The sequence below is a fragment of the Sturnira hondurensis genome, unplaced genomic scaffold, assembly GCF_014824575.4.
Source record: "Sturnira hondurensis isolate 20B ecotype Veracruz unplaced genomic scaffold, ASM1482457v3 Scaffold0022566, whole genome shotgun sequence".
Lineage (NCBI taxonomy): Eukaryota > Metazoa > Chordata > Mammalia > Chiroptera > Phyllostomidae > Sturnira > Sturnira hondurensis.
The window spans coordinates 17955404-17978235 of NW_028095197.1; the positions used below are offsets into that span (position 1 = coordinate 17955404).

General features: G+C 44.2%; 1 protein-coding gene across 5 annotated transcripts in view; it reads left to right on the forward strand.

Annotated features, from left to right (window-relative positions):
* Nucleotides 1-22832, forward strand: part of PALM2AKAP2 (PALM2 and AKAP2 fusion) — a 307652-nt gene that overhangs the window by 51968 nt on the left and 232852 nt on the right. For all 5 annotated transcript variants that reach the window (XM_037036072.1, XM_037036074.1, XM_037036075.1 and 2 more), the window contains exon 2: nt 16465-16545. In XM_037036072.1, coding sequence (XP_036891967.1) covers nt 16465-16545 — 81 coding nt within the window. The remainder of the gene's footprint in view (nt 1-16464; nt 16546-22832) is intronic.

Below are 22832 nucleotides of genomic sequence, written 5' to 3' on the forward strand. Positions count from 1 at the left end.
TCCCGTTCACGCACGCACGCACACACTCACTCACTCCTTCATTAGTTGTCCACCTTGCAGCAGGTGCCATTCGCTCATGGCACTGACCCTACAGTCAGGACCACCAGGTCTCAGGCTCAGAAGTTCCATCCTAAAGAGAGGGCCTGATACAAACTAGTTGACACATATAAACGAGATACTTTCAGGTTCTGATAAGCACCTGGGAAGAAAATACAGGGAATATACTTATGTGACAGAGAGGGCTGTGTGTGGGGACAGGGTGATTGCTTTACACTGTGGGGACCAGGGTGGTGACCTTGGAGCTGAGATCTGAAGAGTGGGAAAGAGGCAGGAGAAAGAGTGGCAGCTCGGTGGCTGCAGGTCCTCCCTGTCCCGCTGGTCTCAGTGAGGTCCTGCATAGAAACTGGGGGGAGAGGGTGGGTAGGAACGCAAAGGAGAAGCCCAGGTGGGAGGGGCTCCTTCTCCAGGTGGGGGTGGGGGTGGGGGTGGGGGTGGGGGTGGAGGTGGGGGTGGGGGTGGGGGAAAAGCCCTGGCTCAGAGCCAGACAGAACTGGATTCAAATGCTAGCACCTGGCCTTTTCCCAGCTCCATTCCACGTGCTCCACCCCTCTCAGTCTTAGTTACTTCCTCTGCAAAGTGGGGAAAGCCCAGCCTTTTTCCTGGTGTCATGACCCCCAGATAATGTCTGAACTTTGTAAGTAAAGTTCAGGTGCATGGAACAGTGAGAATCTCTTCCCCTTGTCTTCCCTGTGTTCTCCTTCCATCTAAGGAACAGGGCGTGCACCAGGTCAGGGACTGTGACTCTGTGTTTCCTCCTGTGTTCCTCCCACACTCAGCTGCGGGGGCCCACCCAGCGCCACCTCCGCCTCCATTACACCCCCTAGAGCCTGTGTCTGTAACCCGTTTCAGGAGGTGGTGGTGGTTCTTCGTTTGTGTTTTTTTTTTCAATTACAGTTTACATTCAATATTATTTCCTAATTAGTTTGAGGTGTACAGCAAAGCGGTTAGATGACCATATACTTTACAAAATGCCCGCCTAATATTTCCTGTACCCACCTGGCGCCGAACATGGTCGTTATAATATGATTGACTATGTACCCTATGTGGTACTTTACATCTTCGTGACTGTTTCATAACTGCCAATTTGTACTTCTTAATCCCTTCTCCTGCTTCGTCCATGTTTGGTGCAGTGGAATAGCCAGGGGTCCGCAAACTGCATACAGCCTGCCAGCCACGTGGAATGCAGCCATTTGGTCAAGGGCTGTCTGTGGCTGTTTTTGTGTTACAAGAGCTGAGCTGAGTCCTTGAGACAGGGATTGTGAAGGCAAAAACATTTGCCATGTGCTCCTTTACAAAACAGATTTGCCGGCCCCCACTCTACAGGGTAGAGGTTCGAGGGTATAGGACAGAGCATGGACTCCTTATAAAAAAAAAAAAAGAGGGAGAGGGAGGGAGCGAGATATGACTCAGAGTTGTCACAAGGAAGCCCTGTATTCCTTAACAAATGTGATGCCCAATGTTCAGGTGTTACCTGTGGCACTTTCAGTCTTCAGCCTAAAGGTGAGAATCTTCCAGAAGTCAAAGGGGGGTCCTGAGCCCCAGAACTCCAGGCTGGCTTTAGTTAATAAACACTTCAGGGAGGCAGACATTTCAAAATGAGCAGACAGCTGGGGATTTGCAGATAAGTCCCTTCCCCATTAAAAATAACTATGTGGCATCACTTAATATAATTTTGTTTGTTTCTTGGAGAGTGTTTTCCCTTTGCAATTTGGTTGCTGTCCCATGTCAAAAAAGCAAATGAGAGGAAGAAGCATGTGACATGAGGGATGCCATTCGCCAAGTTTCTCATTTCCGACTTTTGTACTTTTTAAAAATACTTTTCATTAACTTAGACCTTTACCATAGATCAGCATGGGTTCTTCAGTCTTCACCCTGATCAGGAACCTGCCTAAAATAAATGCTGATAGAATTGTGGAAAGTGCCAGAACAAAGGAGAAGGGTAGACTGGGTCCGCTCGCTCATCATGTGTAGGGAAGCCCCAGGGAGGCTGAGCCAGTTTGGAGCGATCCACGGGTCGCCCAGGCCCTCACTAGAACGGAATCCCTCTCCTCGTCTCAGGGTGTCATCTGTCCCCAATGAGGCGGTGTAGGGAAGGAACCCTGTAGGGCTTTGCAGCTACATGTGGACTCTGTTGTCTTCGAGTCAAAGCTGGATGGGACCGTCACAGGTGCTGTTACCGCTCTCTCTCAGCACCAACTCGTGGTATTGGTGGAGGCTGCAAAGAAGAAACCCTTTTTCAGGGATGATCTTTTTCTTAACTATTGCCTTTCTGAGTTTTTAAATTAGTATAGCAGCAATGCAACTAGAAAAAGTTTAAAGCACAAAATTGTTTACCTTAGAATTCAAGCTAACTCGGTTTGGACCTGCATTTGAGGTATTTTCTGTAATTCCATATTCAACCCCCTACTTTGTCCCTTCTGTCCTGGTTAACCGCCCATGTTCTAGGGTAGAAAATAGTAATCCACTCATTAGAGGGGTCCTCCCAGGAGGGAAGAGAAATGAGACAGCAGCTGGTAAGGCTGGTAACCACTCCGGGGACAAGGCAGTGCTGACTTGTAGCAGCCAAGTGCTTGGTCCAAGCCCTGTAAGCTTTTTTTTTTTTTTTAATCAAAACCCCACCCACCTGTGGCTAAAACCCAGACTCTGAAGATCAAAAAAAGCAAGGACTTAACTGCTAAACGAGAAAAGTGACTGATCCAGTCTTCTAGCAAAATTTAACCAAATAGCTTATCTCAGACCAATGAAGACAGAGCTCAGACCAGCTGAAGCAGCAGGAAAAGCTTATCGGCCTGGCCCATGAGACCACCACATGCTCAGCAATGATTTTCCACCCTGGCTGACGTTCAGACTACCTGGGAACATTTTCAGCCTCCGGTGCCCAGACCAATAAGATCAGAGTCTCTGGAGGTGGGGCCTGGGCTTGGGACTTTTTAATGATCCTCAGGTGATCTTAATGGTCATCAAGGGTTGCTCACTCTGGGGAGAGTTAAGGTCAAGGTGTGGAGGCATCTGACTGGGTCATGCATGTTAAGAACTGGATGAGACTGGAAAGCAGCTGTTAGAAATGATTCGGTCGGGGCACTGGTTACACGGTGTTAGTAGTAAGAAATCTAGAATCTTCCTCCAGACTGCCATAACTCAGGAAGACTCCCCAGGGAGATGAACACACGGGCAAAGGAACACAATATTCTGAACCAGACTCAGTGTGAATCCCTCCTCACCTGCCTGCCCTGTAGGCCTCCCCCGTGGTAGATCTCTGGATAAAGCTGCGTGGTAGAGTGGGAGTGAGCAGGAGGAGGAGGAGGGAGGGGCAAGATGAGGCGAAGAGAAAGAAAGGCAATGGGCTTGCTTTGATTGCATTCCAAGTGAAACGAGTGGTCATTGGGCGTTTCCTAAGATGCCATCTTATTTAGCCAATCGCTTGCCGTCTGAATGTTTGTATGTGTGGCATGTATCTGTGTTGAATATTCTTTTTTAAAATATTTTATTTATTTATTTTTAGAGAGAGGGGAAGGGAAGGAGAAAGAGTGGGAGAGAAACATTAATGTGTGGTTGCCTCTCATATATCCCCTACTGGGGACCTGGCCTGCAACCCAGGCATGTGCCCTGACTGGGGATTGAACCAGCGACCCTTTGCTTCACAGGCCCGTGCTCAATCCACTGAGCTACACCAGCCAGGGCATGAATATTCTTTACAAAAATATTTGAACATAGCAAGGATAATTTTCTCTGGATCACGGATGTATGATAAACTCAAGAAAAACTTTTGAATTAGCCTTCCAGAAAGATGGTTTATGGTTTCCGATTCTACCAGAGACTATAGAGAGGTTTCTTTCCCTCACACCCTCCCCAGCACAGAACACATGATGTTGTAAAATATACTGTATGCGTGTGGGAAGGGGGAGAGTACATTTCACAGAGGAACAGTGACATCTCAGTGCTTAACTTGCTTTTCTTTGGTTACTAATAACATTGAGCATGTTTTCTATAGTTTGTTCTTTTTTCTATATTTAAGTGTTCATATCTTTATTTACAAATTATATTGTTTTGTAAGAACTCTTTATTTTCTAAAGGTCTTGGCCTTTTGACATACTCATTGCAAATACTTTCGTCCAGGTTGGCACTTGCCTTTGAGTTATGTTTAGTTGGCATTAAAAAACCTCAAAGTTTTAGGTTTTATGTAATGAAGTTTATCAGCTTTGTACTTTGTGGTTTCTTGCTGTGCTTTATGTTTTTAAAGTCCTTTCTGATCCTAAAATCAGAGGGTCACTGTATTTTTCTCATGTTTTCCTTTTTTACATCATCTAACTCCATCTATGGGTTATATTGGTAGGTGGAAAATTTTGAATTTTAAACCACGTAGGACAGCAACCACCAGAGCAGGAACAACCACCCTTCCCCTGTGGGTGAATGGGCACAACTCGGCCATGTGATGACTGTGGCATTAACAGTACAAGGAAGAGAGGTAGGAATTCAACTCCTCCTGGAAAACCGAGGGAGTTACATTAGCCTTCTGCTCATACGGTAGGAGATTATCATTTCTTAACCTGAAAAGACAGTCATAGCCTATGATAAGGACAGGTGACCTGAGTATGTTTTAAGAACAGGTCGGAATTATTAACAAAGTGTTAGAGACTTTCTTGCATCTCAAATCTCCCTGGGTCGCCTAGTCTAGGGCCAATAAAGGGGAAAACTGTTCAAACTCTTTATAGTTGCTGGAGTCTTACTTTCAACTCAGATTTGTGTAACTTAAAACATAGAAACGATGTTTTGGGGGGAGGACAATTGGCCCTTCTAAAAGTTTTAAATGCTCAAATCTTTTGACTTGGCAGTTCTACTGCTGGACACGTGCCGTGTGGCTAGAGCCACAAAAGAGCATCTGAGATGTATGTGGAAGCTTCAGCTCTGCCTATAATGGCAGGTAGAGCACCGGGAACCAGCCGAATTACCCATCAGCAGCAGGCCAGTAAAAGAACTCACGGGGCATCTGTGAACTATCAGGCAACGGTTAGAAGAGGTGGGACTCCATGAGTTGGTATAGGAAAATCTCAAAGGTACATCACTTAGTAAGAAGAAAGTGAGCTGAAAAGCAGGAAGTATACTTTTATGTGAAGAATAAAGATATCTATGGATAATATATTGGTAGATTTAGATTTTTTTCCTAAGTAGAATATATGCCAAACCTAAAGGAATTGATGGTGGTGGAGTGAAGGGGGAAACAGTTTATATTAGTTTTTGTGTGTATTGTTTGAATTTTCTTACCATGTGCGTTTATGAGTTTGATTTCTATTTATTTGAGTGCTGTATTTGGACTATTTGTATTTTCTTCTTTATACCTTTCTGATAGACATTGATATATAGATGGTACATATAGAGATACAGAAATTCATCAGATATTGACATCTAAAGAGACAACAACAGCAAAACAAATCCATGATCTGTGAAAGTCAGTAAAGGCGTGTACATCTCTGTTTGGAATTATGCTAATTTCTTGGAGTTTGCCCTTTTTTGTTGTCCTTGGAATGCCGAATGTTGCGTCCCCCCTCTGTTTCCTGCACTGTTTTCTTTTGTCTCTCCAATGAGCGCAGTTTGGTTCTGTGGCATCCCAGCCCCTCTAGGGTTCCATGGGCTGCTGCTCTGAGACCTGTGAGGAGCCAGTGGGAAAGCGCCTCGCTGTGAGATCCACGCAGTGTCCACGCCTGCTTCCTGCCTGCCAGCATTTCCTCCAGGCTGCGCATGTCTCCCCAGGATTGGACTGTCAGTGCAGCAGATTGCGCTGGCCCTTCCTCTGCCCATTGTCTAATTTTAGGGAGATATATTCTGATATCTAAAAGCCCCGGCTTAGAGTCTTCCCCGTGCATAAGCTCAATGTGGTCAACAGAGAGCCATCCAAGCTGTTGCTGAATTTGCAATAGTCCCTCTCCGATGAAAAGTCCCAGTGGGAGAGAGATATTTTGCATTTGCTCTTCTCATTAGATTGTTCAATCCTCTGGAAATGTCTCCTTCAGGGATAGAAATAAACAAATACATTGGTTCACCAGGCATTACTGAAAGTTTCAACCCAGCCTCAACCTATTTCTGCTTGGGATTGGGCAATGCTCCTGGGTTTTGTAAGAGGCTTTCTGTTTGGGGTGGTGGAGGGATTTGACAATCAGAGTGTTTCGTGTTCTCAACATCTCATTTGTTCTGGAAGGTTTTGGCACACGTGCTTAGGTGGCGGGGTAATGTGTTTCATGTGTCTTATGTGACATTCAGCTACACAAATGCTCGTGGCTGAAACATGTCTCTGTTCGTGCTAAAGTGTCCTGGAGTCACACTGTCTGGACAGCGACCCCTGCTTGGCCACTTCCTAGCTCGGGGCCTTGAAGGTGTTTACTCACCACCACTGAGCCTTAACTGTTCTCACCCATAAAGTCAGGGATCTTAAAGGTACCTACCTCAAAGTGTTCTGAGGATAAAGTAAAAGTTGAGGAGGAATCCTTAGAATGGTGCCTGGCACATTGTAAGGATTTTAGTCAAGAAACTTAGTTGCCATTATTGTTAGTATCATTTTTTAAATTTTATTTATTTATTTTTAGAGAGAGGAGAAGCAAGGGAGAGAGACATCAATGTGTGGCTGCCTCTTGTGTACCCTCCACTGGGGATCTGGCCTGCAACCCAGGCATGTGCCCTGACTGGGAATTGAACTGGCAACACTTAGGTTCGCAGGCTGGCGTTCAATCCACTGAACCATACCAGCCAGTGCTATTGTGATGATTTTTACCACCCCCATCACTGCTGTTTTTAGGTTCCACCACTACAGAACTGAATTTTGGTTCCAGGAGTAAATTGCAGTTGCTTAGACAAAATCCCAAGCCGAAAATCTGTGTATCCGGTCCAAAGAGGCACCTTTATTCATTGACTCTTTGAACTCCATCAGGAAATGTGCTTGGCTCCATATCTGTTGTATTTCATTTCGGCTCCACAGTAGCACTTTAAGATGTTTCTGTTTCCATATTTCCTGCTGGGCTGCAACTCTCTTCGGCACTTACTAGCCATCTGACCTTATCTCTTAATCTTCCTCTGCCTCAGTTGTCTCCGCTGTAAAATGGGGACAATGTTAGTACCTAACTCAGTGGGTTATCATAAAAATGAAATGTGTTAATATGTATTAATCAGAACAGTGCCTAGCACACACAATAAGCACTACGTAAATAGTAGTATGCCAGTATTACTCTATAGATGGGGAAGTGGAGCAGTCTAGAATGTGAAGTTGTTGTTGTTCGTAGCATTGTGGAATCTTAAAAGCAGAGCTGGTCCAACCTCATTTCACACATGGGGAATCGAAGGCCCAGGAACAATAAGAGGCTTGTCTAAGTCACCCAGGGGTTAGTGGCAGAACCTCTACCTGAAGCCTGGCCTGCTGATTCGCTCAGTGCTTATGTGGCTTCATGGTGGGAATAACTCAGTATGTCAAGAGTAATGATATGGAGATTCTGCAGCTGCACTTAGTGATGCTATTTCTGACCTTGGGGCTTCCTCACAGTTCTCTGCCATTTTACCTGTACAGAATGAGCTCAATTTTGTCATCACAATGGGCTATCAATATGATAAAAAACAGATCTGACTTTCACATTAGAGATGGTCTTCAGAGAAAGACACCCAGCAAAGAATTTGATGTTATGAACATTACAGTAAAAATATAGCTGCGTGGTTAAGCAATCATTTAAAGAGTAACACTGTGGGTAGACCTTAAAAATAAATCTAAGATATAATCCTCATGGACTATAAAGTATCTACAAAAGACTTTAAAGTAAAACTTTTCTGTGTTTGGCATCAGAATTGTTGCTAATAGACTAGGTATATTAACTGTTCATTGTGGTTAATAAGACTTTTGCATCTAAACTCCCTACGATGTTTCTTAAGGTTTTAGGTGTTAAAGAGTTCTTTCAAAAAGAACAGTGAAGTTTGAACTAATCAATGTCTTCCTTTCCTATTTGAAATTTTTTTCTCTTGACTTTATAATTTGTTTCAAACAGAACAAAGCAGGCAGGCCCCTCTTTTACCCATAGATGACAAGTTCAAGGCCAAGTGATCAGTTGAGTAAAAGAGAAGTTTCCTAAATGGGAATGCTGGTCAAAACTAATCCATGAGGCATGAATAGACCTGTAGAATCCTGAACTTCACACGGTGGTGAAGTGGCAGGGTGAATGGGTACATGACTCGGGAGAACAGTGTGATTATAGGAATCCTGGGGTAGTTGTCCTTTTAACCAAGCCTTTTAAGCTGACTCCAGGTTCTGCTCCTTAGTTTTGTGGGATCAGAAAATCACCTACCAACTTAGCTTTCAGTACCCTCATCTACCCACCCAAGTGCCATTTTGTTCATTTCCAGCGGATGGCCGTGGCAGGGGGCTTACCGGGTATCATCTCTCCATGTAGCTAACGACTTGGGGAGCCGGAACAGAATTAGAACCGTGATTGGTGACCTTGAAGTCAGAGCCAGAGGAGAGAGTTTTCATATGTAGTGGCACTGAGGTCAGATGACCGATCTCTGGCAGGGATGCGTCTGCTAAGCAAGCTCAGCATCCCAGTTCACTGGACAGGCAACTGGACAGAGCTGAGTGGGCACCTCCTTGACCGTTTTATGCTTGATCACTCGGCTCCTCCGTTTTCAGACAGACCACCCTCTCTTTCCTCTGATGTATGAATAGCACTGGTTCTGCAAGCAGCGTTGAATAGGTAGTTATAATCCAACCGTGACTGAGATAACATTCTGATTCCCTTAATAGGAAAAGCTCATTGGGTCCCCATATGCAGGGGTTTTTTTTCCATGATTTAATTCTCAGAATGTCACCTCACTTCTTAGCCTAACCTACATAAAACCTGACACCCTGGTGATCCAGTTGCAGCTTGAAATCGCATTCAAAGAAACATCGTCTAGAAGGCAAAAGTCCAAGGAGATTCATTTTATAAGCCACAATAAAATATCTTAAGCGCTCTCTCCCGGATTTTCTGGTCATAATATCCTAGCCCCTTTATTTTTAAATTCTTGAACTTCAAAACCAGTCCCCAAGCCCTTTCAGTTCTTTCTTCATCCCTTCTCTCCTTTTCTGAGTCTTTGATTTTTGCCCCCCATCCGCCCTGTCTCCCGTTCCCTTTCCAAGTGCAGGCTATTAAAACCAGTCTGGTTCTTGTAGTTTTCAGCACTCTACCCCTTTCTCTGCTGCTGCCTGGTGAAAGCCAAGGAGCCAGCTGGCCCACATCCCTTCAAGGCCTGTGCGAGGGGGAGGGCCACCCAATTCCCTTCAGCCCATAATGGGAAGTGTCAAAGCAAAATTCTCTTCATCTAGCTATAGCTGGAGGGAAGACTGCAACATTTAAAACGGAGTGCATTCTCTTTTTCTCCCTCTCGTCTAAATTCTGGGATATCTTGATAGCAATAATGCTTTGAGTAGTTCTTCCGCCCCCCCTTCCCCCACCACTGCTGTGCCCTGGGGCTCTAGGTATCAACTAAAGTCAGAATAGGCCTCACTGCCTGAGCTGCTCGTCCTCTTCCCCCTTCTCCAGGTTCCCCACAGACTCAGTTGGGACCCCTCCCCCAGCCTGCACCTTGCAATCTCCCAGTGCCTGGGTTGCAGTGGGGCCAGCAGGAGAGGAGAGGGTTTCTGCTTGAAGCACATGACGGTGGACATAGGCTTCTTAACTATTTTTTGTTTGCCTTAAAAGAATATTTTAATGATATAAGAAATATTAAACGTATTTAAAATCAGTATATACATAAACCTACAACGACAATTTTGGAAAAGAGAAATGCATTGTTAGCTACATTCACAGAAATACTAGAAGAAAATACACCAAAATGTTTTCCGAAATGATTAATGACTTCTTAACAATTTTAATACCTGTCTTTCCATCATGCTTGCGACCCACCTTTGATCAGAGTGTGCTCCATTCTATGTGGGTGCTCCTTCAGGCACTAAGAGTCTGCAGTTTCGCAATGTTGCACTACTTCCAGAAATACTTGCCAGGAAAATGTATAACATCCCGAAAGGCACTGAGAGTGGCTTGCTAGCCCTCCTAGAGAGTGGAGGGATCTGGAAATCTTCCTAATGGAGTGAGATGACTTCATTTCATGTCTCTCGAGGCACAGTTTCCTCGAGTGGTTTGCTACTGTCAGCTCGTTACACTTTCCCTGGAATTTCCACTCCCCCCAGCTCTCCTCTCCAGGATGAGCTTCCCATGATTCTTTCCCAGAATCAGCTTTTTCAACAGTTTCTTATATACAGAGTAATAATGGTCTATTCCTTATGGGCTGATGGCTTCAACAGAAAGATACTTCTGGTTTTATAGTGTGATGGCTAATGTGCTTTCGATGATACATGTTACTGCCATTGAAATCATGAGTACAAACCCATAACGCATTTGAGTGTGGGATATGGACAAGCAGACACATAATCAGAGGAGAGCAAGTATGTCATTCAGAGGGACTCAGGCAGCATCTATTGCATGTGTTCATCGGTCAACACTCTAGGCTTTGGAGATGCATCCGCCAAGGTCCTTGTCCTTAAGGAGCCCATAGTTTGGGAGGAATATGGACAAACAGCTAAGGATATAAAGTGCTGAAGTGCTCAAGGTGCTGTTGTAGAAAGGTCCCACAGCCTATGAAGGGAGGGAAAAAAGAAAGAGCGATGATTTCTACTTGGAGAGAGAAGGAAAGGCTTCTGCACTTGTCAGTACTCTTTGTGTTGCAAGCAACAGAACCACCACTCAAACTAGCATAATAAGCAAAAGGGAGATTTATTAGTGTATATAATCTAGGAAGGCCAGGGATGGTTCTGGATTCTTGCCTGACTAGGTCAGGGCCTCAAGCAATGTCATTAGGATCCTTCTTTCTTTGCCTTCCAGCTCTGCTGTTCTCTGCGTGTTGCCCTTCCTCCAACACAGATGCATTTCTTCTTTGTGACTTGGGAGAATTGCCACTCAGATGTCATCATCCAGCTTATCCTCAATGGAAAGGGATACTTTCTCTCCCGATATATATGTGTCTTTCCCTAGAAAAGTCTCTTATTGGTCCTGCTTGGGTCATTTTGCCACCCCTGAGACCCATCTCTGTTGCAGTAAGATAAGGTAGTATTATTGGCCTAACTTGTGTCACATGCAAGTCCTGGTGGCAGGGATGAGCTGGGCTATATGTGACTGACTGTGGCTGGCATTCCCACAATGCCATTGGCAGTGAGGGTAGGCGGGTTCTCCAGAAGAAGGAAGGCTGGGCAGATGATCAGTCTGGCTTCGCTGATATTTAAGCTTTGTTGTCCAGGAAGAAGACTTTTTTTGTCAGATGAAGCGGTAAGGACAATCCACTTTTGTTAAGGGAAGCAGTAAGAGGAAAACCAGGAAGGCATGAGCCAGCCTTGTAGATCAGAAACTACAAGTGGTTAGTTGAAGATGGAGCACATGGTTGAGTGGGTCATGGTCTGAGATGAAGCTGTGAGCGGGGCGCCTCATTAGATCGGCTAAGGAATTTGCTCTTTTCATTGTAGGCAGTGGGAGACATTCTGGGATTTTAGGCCAAGGTTGGTGGTAGTCAGAGTTCCGTTTTAGAATATCACTCTGACAGCAACGGGGAGAGTGACTTGCTCAGAGCTAAGACCCAGAAGCAGGAAGACTATCAAGCAAACCACTGCAGTAATACAGATGGAAATAGGGTATGAGCAGTTGAATGTTTCAGAGTGCTAGAGATACTAATACAGACTAGTCTGCATGTGCAGGTGGGGAGATAAAGGAGAGAGTATTGGGGTAGTAAATAATAAAGGGCATTGTGGGGAACCAGCAGGTGTGGAAAATGACCAGCAGAATCAAAGGACTTGATCTGTCAAGAAGGTGAAGTACCTGGGACCACTAAGATTCATGACTTGAGTGGTCATCGCTGAGATGAGAAATACAGGAGGAACAGGTGTGAGAGGTGGGGAGGAGGGATGGCTGAGACGATGACTACAGAGTCAAGTTTGAGAGCCCAGGTGTGAACAGTTGGAAGTTGGAATGGGGGTCTGGAGCTCAAAGGAGAAATTGAGATTGAAATATAGATCTGTAAGTTACCACTGAGGCAGGTTGTATCCTTGAGGAGAGTAGAGGAAATCACATACACTAAATGTCTGGAATGAGAAGAGGACCCAGGGATCAGCGGCTTCACCTTGACAAAGGAAAGGAGCCTTCTGGGAAGTCTAGCCAGGTGAGGCGCATGGCTTGAACCTCAGCAGCCCAAGCAGGAGTCAGGAACCCTAAGGCTGCCCACTCGAGCTTGCCATGTTTTGACTCGTATGTAATTCTGCACAGAGGATGACTGCACATTTTACCTCTTTCCTGGCTAGGAGTGACTTCAGGACCCAACCCCATCATGGTGGAATGGGACCCGACTGATCAAATAATTCTGTAATAGCCACAGATGGGGCCAAGTTTGGGGTCCTCCTCTGACAGAACACAGATGTGACCATGCTGTTGCTGGTGCCTGGTTACATATGTTAACAACTGGTCCTTTTCAAGCTTCCACTCAATAAGGGGTTTCCTCAGGGAAAATACAAATACTGCCTCAATGGGAAAGTACTGTTTTCCCACGATCGCCAGTTCCTACACCAGCATCTGCTCCGTGTGGCTCAGAGCCAAGACTCACCTTGCCTCATCTTCTAGACCCTGTTAGTCCCAAGCTTCATCAATCCTGGTTGTTGCATTTGTTCTCTTCTTTCTATTCTTATTGAGAAAAACACCTAAGCTGGGGTGAACTTGTTAGTCCATCCATCCCCGCTACATCCTAGGGTAAGTGTAGCATCCTCCTAAGACACATAATGATCTTTTCACTCAGAGGTCAGCAGACTATGACTGTGGGCTAAATCTAGCCCACCAGCTGTGGCTGTAAATAAAGCTTTATTAGAACACAGCTTACACACTCATTTATGTGTTGTCTAAGGCTGTGTTGCACTGCAATGGCAGCATGAAGTGGTTGCAATACAGACTATATTTCCCATGAAACCTAAAATGTTTACTATTTGGCTCTTTAAAGGAAAGGTATCCCAACCCCTATTAACCCATCCTATACCCCAGTGCCAGATTAACGTTCCCCAAATGCCATTTCACTATATCACTCTCTCACTGAGAACTTTGCAATGATATTGCATCACCCATACAGTAAAGTTCCAGCTTCTTGGACGGACATCCAAGGCCCTCAGTGATCTAGCCCTAGCCCGTCTCTTGAATCATTGCTCTTCATTCCTAAAGGCAAGCCCTTCACCCAAGTTATGTTTTCCTCCTCATTGTCCCTGGAATATGAAGTACACACAGCCCCTACTCACGCAGTTCTCTTTGCCTGAAATGCACTCCCATTAATCCGTATCTACCTAATTCCTACCCATGCTTTAAAGAACTAACTTAAACCTGAATCTTTCATGATTGTATCTGTTCACAGTGACCATCGATGTACCACTGCTCGAAACTGCTGGTAATATTTCTTCTGTTCAAGGCACGGTTGACCAGTGTGATGGTGGACCATGCCTTGAACATGGCTTGGAGTGAGGACTTCCCTGTGAACAAGGGCGCAGAAGTGGGGTAGCCTAGGAAAGGTGTGCAAATGACCGGAAGTGTAATTATAGTACTGCCTTAGTCCATTCAGGCTTCTATTACAAAATACCACAGACTGGGTAGCTTATAAACAACATAGTTATTTCTCACAGCTCTGGAGGCTGGGAAGTCCAAGATCAAGGTTTTGCCAGATTCAGAGTCTGGTGGGGGCTGGCTTCCTGGTTCATAAACAGTGTCTTCTTACTGTGTCCTCATACGGAGGAAGAGGTGAAAGAGCTCTCTGTGGACTCCTTTAAGCGGGTACTAATTCCATGCATGAGGGCTCCATGCTCATGACCTAATCACCTCCCAAAGTCCCACCTCCAAATTCCATCACCCTGGGGGTTAGGTTTCAAAATTGGAATTTGGAGGAGGACACGCATATTCAGTCTATAGCAAACACACAGTACTCAATTACCATTTATGGAAGTATTCAGTCATCAGCATCTCCTATTCCTGACATGCTGTATCTTGGTTCTGTATTTAAATGTAGGACCATTCACATCTTGATAGTCAATGAGAATGAATGGGAAAGCCCAGCAAACCTACTCTTGAGGAACCCTGGACTGTAGAGACAGTGGCTGGTCCTGGGGGTCCTTGCTTCTCCATGTGATAACTCGGAGTTGCTGGGTAGGTGGACTTTCCTCACCGGGCTTCACCTTTCCCACCTACTGTCACGTAATGTATGTTCTGGGACACACTCTGGGATGAAATGGCATCAATGACGCACCATTGATTGGAACTTTTTGATCAATGGTAAGTTTCTAAAATGTTCACAGGCCTCACTTTAGCGAGCAGATTATGTCCTGACTTGGATATCATGTCCCAGAAATATCATAAGATATTTCTTAAGGTCTGTGCATTGCAGAGAACTGGGTTATAACGCAAATTATTACTGCATTTGTTTGAACATCAGTGATGTGAGCACATCCCCGGAAGCATAGCAATGACTTAAAATAAAAGCTTCTGGTAACACAGAGGACAGCAGCCCGCCTTCCACATTATTATCTCCTCCAGGATTCGGCTGCTGTACTGTAAAAGGCCGTTCTGTCTGGTCTAACAAGTTTCTCCCTGCATGTGTGAGTAAAGCAAAACCATTCAGTGCAGTCAGTGTGTCAGTAAACCCCACCCTGTGCACATGGAAAGGAACACATTGAACAAATAAGCTCCCATAAGGGAGAGCCTTTCTATTCTTAAATTAATCACATTTGTATGATGTTTTCTCTTTAATAATTTTTTTATTTTTCAATTACAGTCGATGTACAGTATCATATTGGTTTCAGGTGTACAACATAGTGATTAAGTCTTTATATAACTTATGAAGTGTTCACTCTGATAAGTCTGGTGCCCATCTGACACCATACATAGTTATTACAATATTATTGACTATATTCCCTATGCTGTACTTTACCGGACTGTTTTTATAACAGGCAATCTGTACATTTTAATCCTGTTGCCTTTTTCACCCACTGCTCCCAGCCTCCCTCCCATCTGGCAACCATCAAAATGTTCTTTGTATCTGTGAGTTTATTTCTGTTTTGTTTGTTCATTTATTTCATTTTTCAGATTCCACATATAAGTGAGATCATATGCTATTTGTCTTTCTTTGTCTGATTTACTTTGCTTAGCATGATACCCTCTGGGTCCATCCCTGTTGTTGCAAATGGCTGGATCCCCTTCTTTTTTGTGGTTGAGTAATATTCCACTGTTTTTAGGTACTACTATCTCTTTGTCATCCATTTGTCTGCCAGTGGATACTTAGGTTACTTTGATACCATAGCTGTTATAAATTATGCCACTATGAACATAAGGATGCATATGTCTTTTTTGAATTAGTGATTGGGTTTCTTTGGAGAAATACCAGTCATATGATGTTTATTATTTACATTTGCAAAATATGAAGAAGTATGAAATAGAAAGACTATGCCGTCAATATAAGGGAGATACATCCCTTTATCACCAATTCCTAGACATTACCTGGAAGTAGTATGTGGCAATAAGAATGATAGCGAGTAATGTTTATTGAGTGTTAACTATGTGCCGGGCATTGTTCCTGGTCCTTTACATGTATTATGTCTTTTAACACATGCCTAGCCTATGGTTTAGGTCTAGTTATTGTCTCCTCTTTATGCAAGAGAAGACTTAGACCCAGGAGGTAAAAGAACCTGCCAGAGGTCACACAGGTAGCAACTGGGAGAGCTGAGAGTTGGATGTAGGCAGACCAGCCCCAGACTTCATATCTACCAGAACCTCAGCAAGCCCCGCCCACATGACATGCACTCCTTCCCACAAGGGTAGTTGAAGAAAGATCACCCATCTGGTTTGTATAGCTTGGTGTGTGCAAGTGAATGATTTGTCCTACAAAATGTGAAATTACCTTGGATTGTTCCTGTGTATGATTTTGATCAAATAAATCTACCGTAGAATCCCCGCTGTTCTATTCTATCATATTTGCAGTTTATAGCAGCCTCTGTGGTTTTGATGGAGACGGTCTTATTCTTTGTCTCCAAGCGAACACTGCACAGAACATGACTGTGTGTGTGTATGTGTGTAAACTGCCTTTTCTTCTGGATTAGATTGTCACAGCTTGGCTGAGGGAGGATTTCTCCCACTCACCAAGCCCACAGCAGACATGTTAGGAGAATGCTGCTGCTTGCAACACACCCAGAGACGGAGGGGCAGGTGACACTGCGTGTGTGCCCAGCTTCTCTGGAAGTGTCTCTCCAGATGTGTGCCACTGCTGCTTCCTGCCGTCAAATTCCTGGAGCCAACGCCCACCCACTCTTAACAGCCTCTCTCTCTCTTGATTTTCAAGGAAAAAAGAAAGAGGCAGACTGAAATAGAAGGCAAGCGGCAGGAGCTCGACGAGCAGATACTTCTGCTGCAGCATTGCAAGGTAAGCGGCCGGTGCGCCAGCCTCTCCCGTGATTAGACACGCAGCTCACCCTGCGGAGAGCCGGGCAGAGCCTGCCCTGGCGTGGAGCTGCCGGCTGAACCGGCTCGTTTTCATTCAGCCAGGAAACCATCGCTGGGCTTTCCCTGTGAATTTCTCACGTTCAGAGCATTGCCACAGCATTCCAGTTTCTGCCAGCATGATGAGATTATAGTGTGCGTGGGGCCAGGTTGGGGGGTGGGGTGCATGTGAAATGCGGTGGTTATTTATAGGAATTGGAGGAGAATTTCCACATGGTGGGTGAAGAAGTGTTCCAGGGCTGTGCCTCCAGGGCACAGGTGCTGGGTGTGTTTGTTCTGAGGTTCCCACGGATATATATTTAACGTCATGCTCTTTCTTAACATTAAAAATAGTAGTAATCATCCTTTCTGGCTATGGAGAAAAGGGAGAAAACAGCAGTGTGCTGAGCCACCCCGTGAATTTCCGATTACTTATTTGTTATATCTCTACTTGAACAATTTTGGAAGTGTTCTATTAGAGCAAGCAGTTGGTCAAAAGACAGCATTGAAATGATGTGACTTGGAAGAGCCTCCATTGCGCGGAGGTGAAGAGGGTGTGGGGGTGGGGCGGGAGCACAAGCTGTTTATTTATTTATTTTTCTTGAAAACATCAGGCCCTTAAGCATTGCAATTGATTACAGCCCAGGAGAAAGCTCTGTCACTGTCACTGGGCTCCCCTGGTCGCAGAACGTTGTTTCCTGCAGGCTCAGGAATTATGTGAACACATTCCAGGGGCCAGCCCAGTGCCACTGCTTTCCTGGGGTCCTGGGCTTTTTTAGGCAAACCTGCTCACCTCTGGTGGCCCTGAGGGTGCAGGTGCACGTGTGGAACTGCGGGGCTCAGAGGCTGGTTGGGGAGGTGGGGCTGATGAGCAGGGTGGTGCCAGCTCGGGGTTATTTGGATTCTTTTAAACAGGAGGACCCTTGTAGTGGCATTTCCCATTCTTTTCTGGAAGACAGGGTTGTGCTAAATGAGTCCTCAAAATGTAAATCATGAGGCAAGCTGGCTGCTGATTTCAAAGAGCAATGCGACCTAAATCTGCTTAGCCTATTTATCAGTTGTCATTAACTTGAACCAGAGAAACGTGTTTAAAGGGAAGAAAAGCAGCGTGGTACTTTCTCTGCTCATCATGTAAATCCATTTATGGACCTTTCTTTGTAGGAGCTTGCAACATGCCCCATATGTCGTCGCTGCTCTTTCCTTAAAACATTCCTTCGGGAGGATGGAGGGCTTAAGTTAGTATCCTCTCCTCACAGAGAAAGGGGCTGAGACACACTCAGCGGAGCCAAGTGAATCGTTCAAGGTCAATCTGGACAGAGCTGCATCTCTGGCTCAGAGTACAGTCAACTTGCTCCTTGTAAAAGAGCAAAATGTACTAAAACCTCAGTGCATTCTTGGATAAAGGTGAGCTTGTTAGTAAGGAGGCTGAAAGATAAGAGGTTGTTTTGGAGGAGACGGCCTCTCTCCTTTTGAAGGTCAATGTGATTCTTTGCCTTTGCATTCCTTGAATCAAACTCAGGCAATAGTGTATGTGAGACGGTCAAGTTTCTTTTGTCCAGCTTCTCATCATTCTGGGTGCCAAACGAGATGCCAAGGACTCATTCATTACTCACTCATGTCTAGCACAGTGTTACAACATCCTGTTCATATTCTGTCCTTCCTTTTTTCATCCATCCCCTCATCTCTGCTTTCCTCCCTCCACCCATGTGTCCATCCATGTTTTCATCCGTCCAATCTACAGAAACAATGCTAAAAATGACAATATTACATGGGGAAGTAGTGAGATTCCTTCGAGGACTTGGAAACAAAGGAATCAGATAGTTCTTAATGGTTATCCAAGTACAATTCTCATTTACTATGGCTGTCTAAGAAAACATCCAGAACGTTCACCAAGGTAAACTTGCCATAATGGCAGTGGGGTGGGGTGGGCTGAGGAGAAGGGGCTGGAAGTGACGGTAATTTAATAAGCAGAGACCAGTGCATTGTAATTTTCTCTCTCTGGGGGAAGACCTGTGTGGACAGAATGAGGGGGCATCACTAGCCTTGAACAATGAAAAGGGAAAGCTCAGGGTTCCCAACATTGGTTCACCTGCTACCACCTTGGAGACAGACCCCCCCCAACTCCAGGAGGTACTACATATCCACACATGGGTAGGGGGGTTCCGTGGTGAGGAGAGCCATTTGGCCTCCCCCTGACCCAGGCGAAACTTCCCTCACAACTTTCCCTCTGTTCGTTCTGACTCCAACCTCCCCCAAATAACTGAGTTACCTGAATACAAGGAAGGTGGTGCCTGACTGAGAGATACGATCGCTTCCGGCACCAGAAAGAAGTATGTCCTATTTCAGATCAGTTAAATGTTGACTGAACTTGACTAATGTGAGTCACCTTCCCTGTTATCATTCAGTTTCCAACTTGGCAGCCTCACTCCTAGGGGGGAGTGAATTCACTGAGGTTCTAGTTGCTCTGTGAGCCTCTTGGTGGAGACTCAGCCAGCTTGGTCCTGGCAGTGGGCAGGCAGCCTTGTCCTCTCCTTGTCCACCCTCAATAATTGTCTTCTTTTTTGAGTGTCAAATATGTGCTTGACACTTGAAATACAACCCCTCATTAACAGCCACAAAGTAGATATTACTCCCCCTGTCTTACAGGTAAGGAAACGAATTTGTGAGACCGAGTAACTTCCCCAGAACTTAGTGACAGGTTGAACCCTGGTTGAATCCCAGGACTATCTACCTCCATAACCTTTCTTTCTCCCAGATACTGTTTCTTCCCAATGAAATGTTTCCTTTTGAATAATTTCTTTAGATGCTGATTACCATCATCACACTTTTTACCATCATTACCATCACGTGTCTTTATTCTAAGTACATGGTCATGGATTCCAGAAAAGTTAGACCACGTGAAGACACACCATGGTAATTATTGGTGGTTCCTTGAATTAGAAAATATGTCAGTAATTAATATTTATGTTTCACTAGTTTACAAAGTCTGAGATGGTCCCTAAGAAATAAATATTCTCAATGCAAAGTTAAATTAAATAGAAAAGCGATATAATTAGATTTCATATTTATTAAGTTATAATTCTCATGCTCAAATCATCTGTGGACACTTATTCTCATGCAATGAGATATGAGCAAGTTAGACAAATTCACTGACCTCTTGTCAAAGCAAGTAAATATAATTCAAGACCATAGTTTTGATGCTCATATATTAATTAATATATTTGCTAATTATATATTACATAGGGCTATCCAATGAGTAACTCCACAAAGTAGAATAACATTACTTTATGCTCATATATGGATAATGAACAAATGCTGTAATGCAATGAAGGAGCAAAGTATGAAATGCTGAAATATTAGCTGCCACAGCCGAGAGGTTATGATGCCTCCAGGTACTTTGAAATCCTGGACAAATCAAACTCAGATTTCTTTTCACAAGATCCTTAGCTGTACTTGGTATCTAATATGTATGATGTAAGAATTTCTAAGAAATGCTCACATGTGGGACCAGTAAGCAACTTGAATAGCTGTATTATTTTTGCTGATTATGAAAGGAAGGAATGTATAATCATTGCAAAGGTGAGATTTAAGAGTACAGGAAAATATAGAGAAAACATACCAGCTATATACTCACCACCTAGATATACCCCACACAGATGTATCCTTTTTATCCTTTTTCCCCAACATGTTTGTATAGATTAATACCCATATACCTCCTGTTCACAAGCCTCATCAGCCTATGAGTAAAATGAAACTATATTAACATTTGCATTGACCTTGACCTGTTTTTCTAATTTTTGTGCATGGGCACTTTTAAATTCTCATACAAAACTTTAAAGTTTTGTGACATGCTGTCTAATATTCCTTTAACAATACGATTCCTGGTTTTGATGTTACCCTTGGAAAGAATATCTCCATTCCAGACACTTAACTGTGATGTTTCTTATCCTTCAATAGGTTTAGTGCAGCTAGAATTTATTTTCCTATAAGGTATGAGATGGCAATCACTTCACTTTTTACTGATGGTGAGCCAGTTCTCTCGACATGATTTATTGACTAATTCATTCTTTCCCTCGCTGATTTAAAAGTCTTCTTGACCTCCTACCTATTCCTCGCGTATCCTGGGGTCCACCCTTTGTGGACGGATGGATTCTTTCCAGTCCGTCAGTCTGCCTCTCCTGGGCCAACACCGCCCTCATCCAATCCCTGTAGGTTTTGAATGGAATATCTCATAGGGCAAGAACTCTTCTTCTTCTTCTTTTGAAAAATGGTCTTGGCTTTTTATTCCATGGAAACAATTTTTATTGTGTGTATTATGTGGCTTGTGATAATGTGAGTTTAAAAGAACAAATAAATCAACAACTGTGTTCTACCAGAACAGACTGCGTGTGAAACCCCCTCTGCCTCGCGGTTGAATTGCCAGAGATTTGTCTGTTTTATTGGTCAGTTCAAGGTCCCAGCACAGTACCTACTGCCGCACGAATTCCTGCGGGACTGGCACGTGTATGAAGGCCTGTGTGACAGAGGCAGCGCCGTCAGAATCAAATCTAGTACCACCCCTTCCGCACATAAGTGGCCTTGGAATTATTTATTCATGAGCCGGGAGCTCTGACCAGAGTTCTTCTCTCATCCAAGCCATGAAAATTGTCATTCTATTTTTAAAACCACCGCCTTTTCTTTCAAGAAGACTGACTGGAAAAAAAAAATCAAAGACTGAATTTTGACCCTGGGAAATGTTTATTGTCCACCCACCAAGGTCATTTGCTGAATAGCCTGAAGGTATCAGGAGACTTGCTGTAAAGATACTACAGCCTGTCTTGCTCTTAAGAACCTTTAGCACTAATATGAGAGGGTTTTTTTTTTTTCATTTTTTAGTGTGTGTGAAAGGCCAATTTCAAATTTTAAATTATTGAACAGACAGCCAACGTACACGGCATAAAGGGACTTTATGTCTCATCCTGCTTCCTATTGCGTGTCCCGTAAACAGCTTGGATGGAAGTTAAGACTGGGTTTTTTCTATCAGAAGTCATGGATCAGCTTCCGTGTGGACTGAATTAGGTAACAAAACCTCAAAACCCGCCAGTGGGGAGGAAGGGAAGTGTTCCAGGTGAGGGGCAGGAAAATGGAGGGGGCACACGAATGAATGAGAAAACAAGCCCAGCTGTCTTCCACCTCGTGTTTAATTCATTTTCCATTCGAAAATACAACTGACTCAGACTCTACCCGTCCCCCGTGAACATGATATTGGTTATAGGTGAATAAAAGGATTGGAGCAAAAAGTAAAATCGTAAAAATATAAGAAGAAATTCCAGTTTAATAATAGAGTCTAGCACAAATAATGCCCCCTTTTGTTACAAAATCTTTTATTACGAAACCATAAGTATGCCATTCTGTAACATAACAATATCACAGTCCAGCACACGATGTGACATTTCAGGTGAAATGTTCACATGAAAACTATAAATTGTTACACCCATCTTATTACCCTACCAACCACACTCCAGCAGGTGTTACTTCTGCTGGGCCCTGTATTTCATAGCCTTAGGGCAAGGAAGTCTTACCTATGTATTACACCGAAGCCAGAACTAGAAAGTAAACAGACTGGTACATATCACTGTGTAAAAATTACAGACAATCAGAAAAAAATTGGAAACATACTAGTTCTGATTCCTCTCCCAATGCCCACTCATCTCCACCCATCCCAGACACGCCTTACTTTCTACCTAGGTCACCTGGAGCAGTTGCTTAACCTCAGCTACCTCATCTCCAGATTAAAGCTTGATCAGATGTTCTTTAAGATCTTTTTTAATAGTTCATACCTGCCAAAACACAGTGCTCAGGCATGGCTTTTCAGTCATTCATTCATTCAACGACTATTTATAATCGCCATCTGTAACCTTGTGTGCCAGCCTCTGTGGACGAATCAAAGGTACAGCTCCTGACTCTGTGGGTCTTGAGGGCAAATGAGAGACAGGCACCAATGCAGAACCCGTTGTTCAGGAAGCTGGGGAACAGTTACCCACATTCAGGAGCTGGGCAGTGGTGCCTGATGATTTCGTAAATGCTGATTGGAGGGAAAACGCCCTTGGGTGACCTTGGGCACAGGCAGGATAGCAGAGTGCATGGCTGAGCCTTAAATCTCAGATGCACACCTTAGTAGGTATGGGACCGGGAATACGGTACTTGGTGTGGGCACCTACTTCTTGAGATTTTTGTAAAAGTTTAATAAAT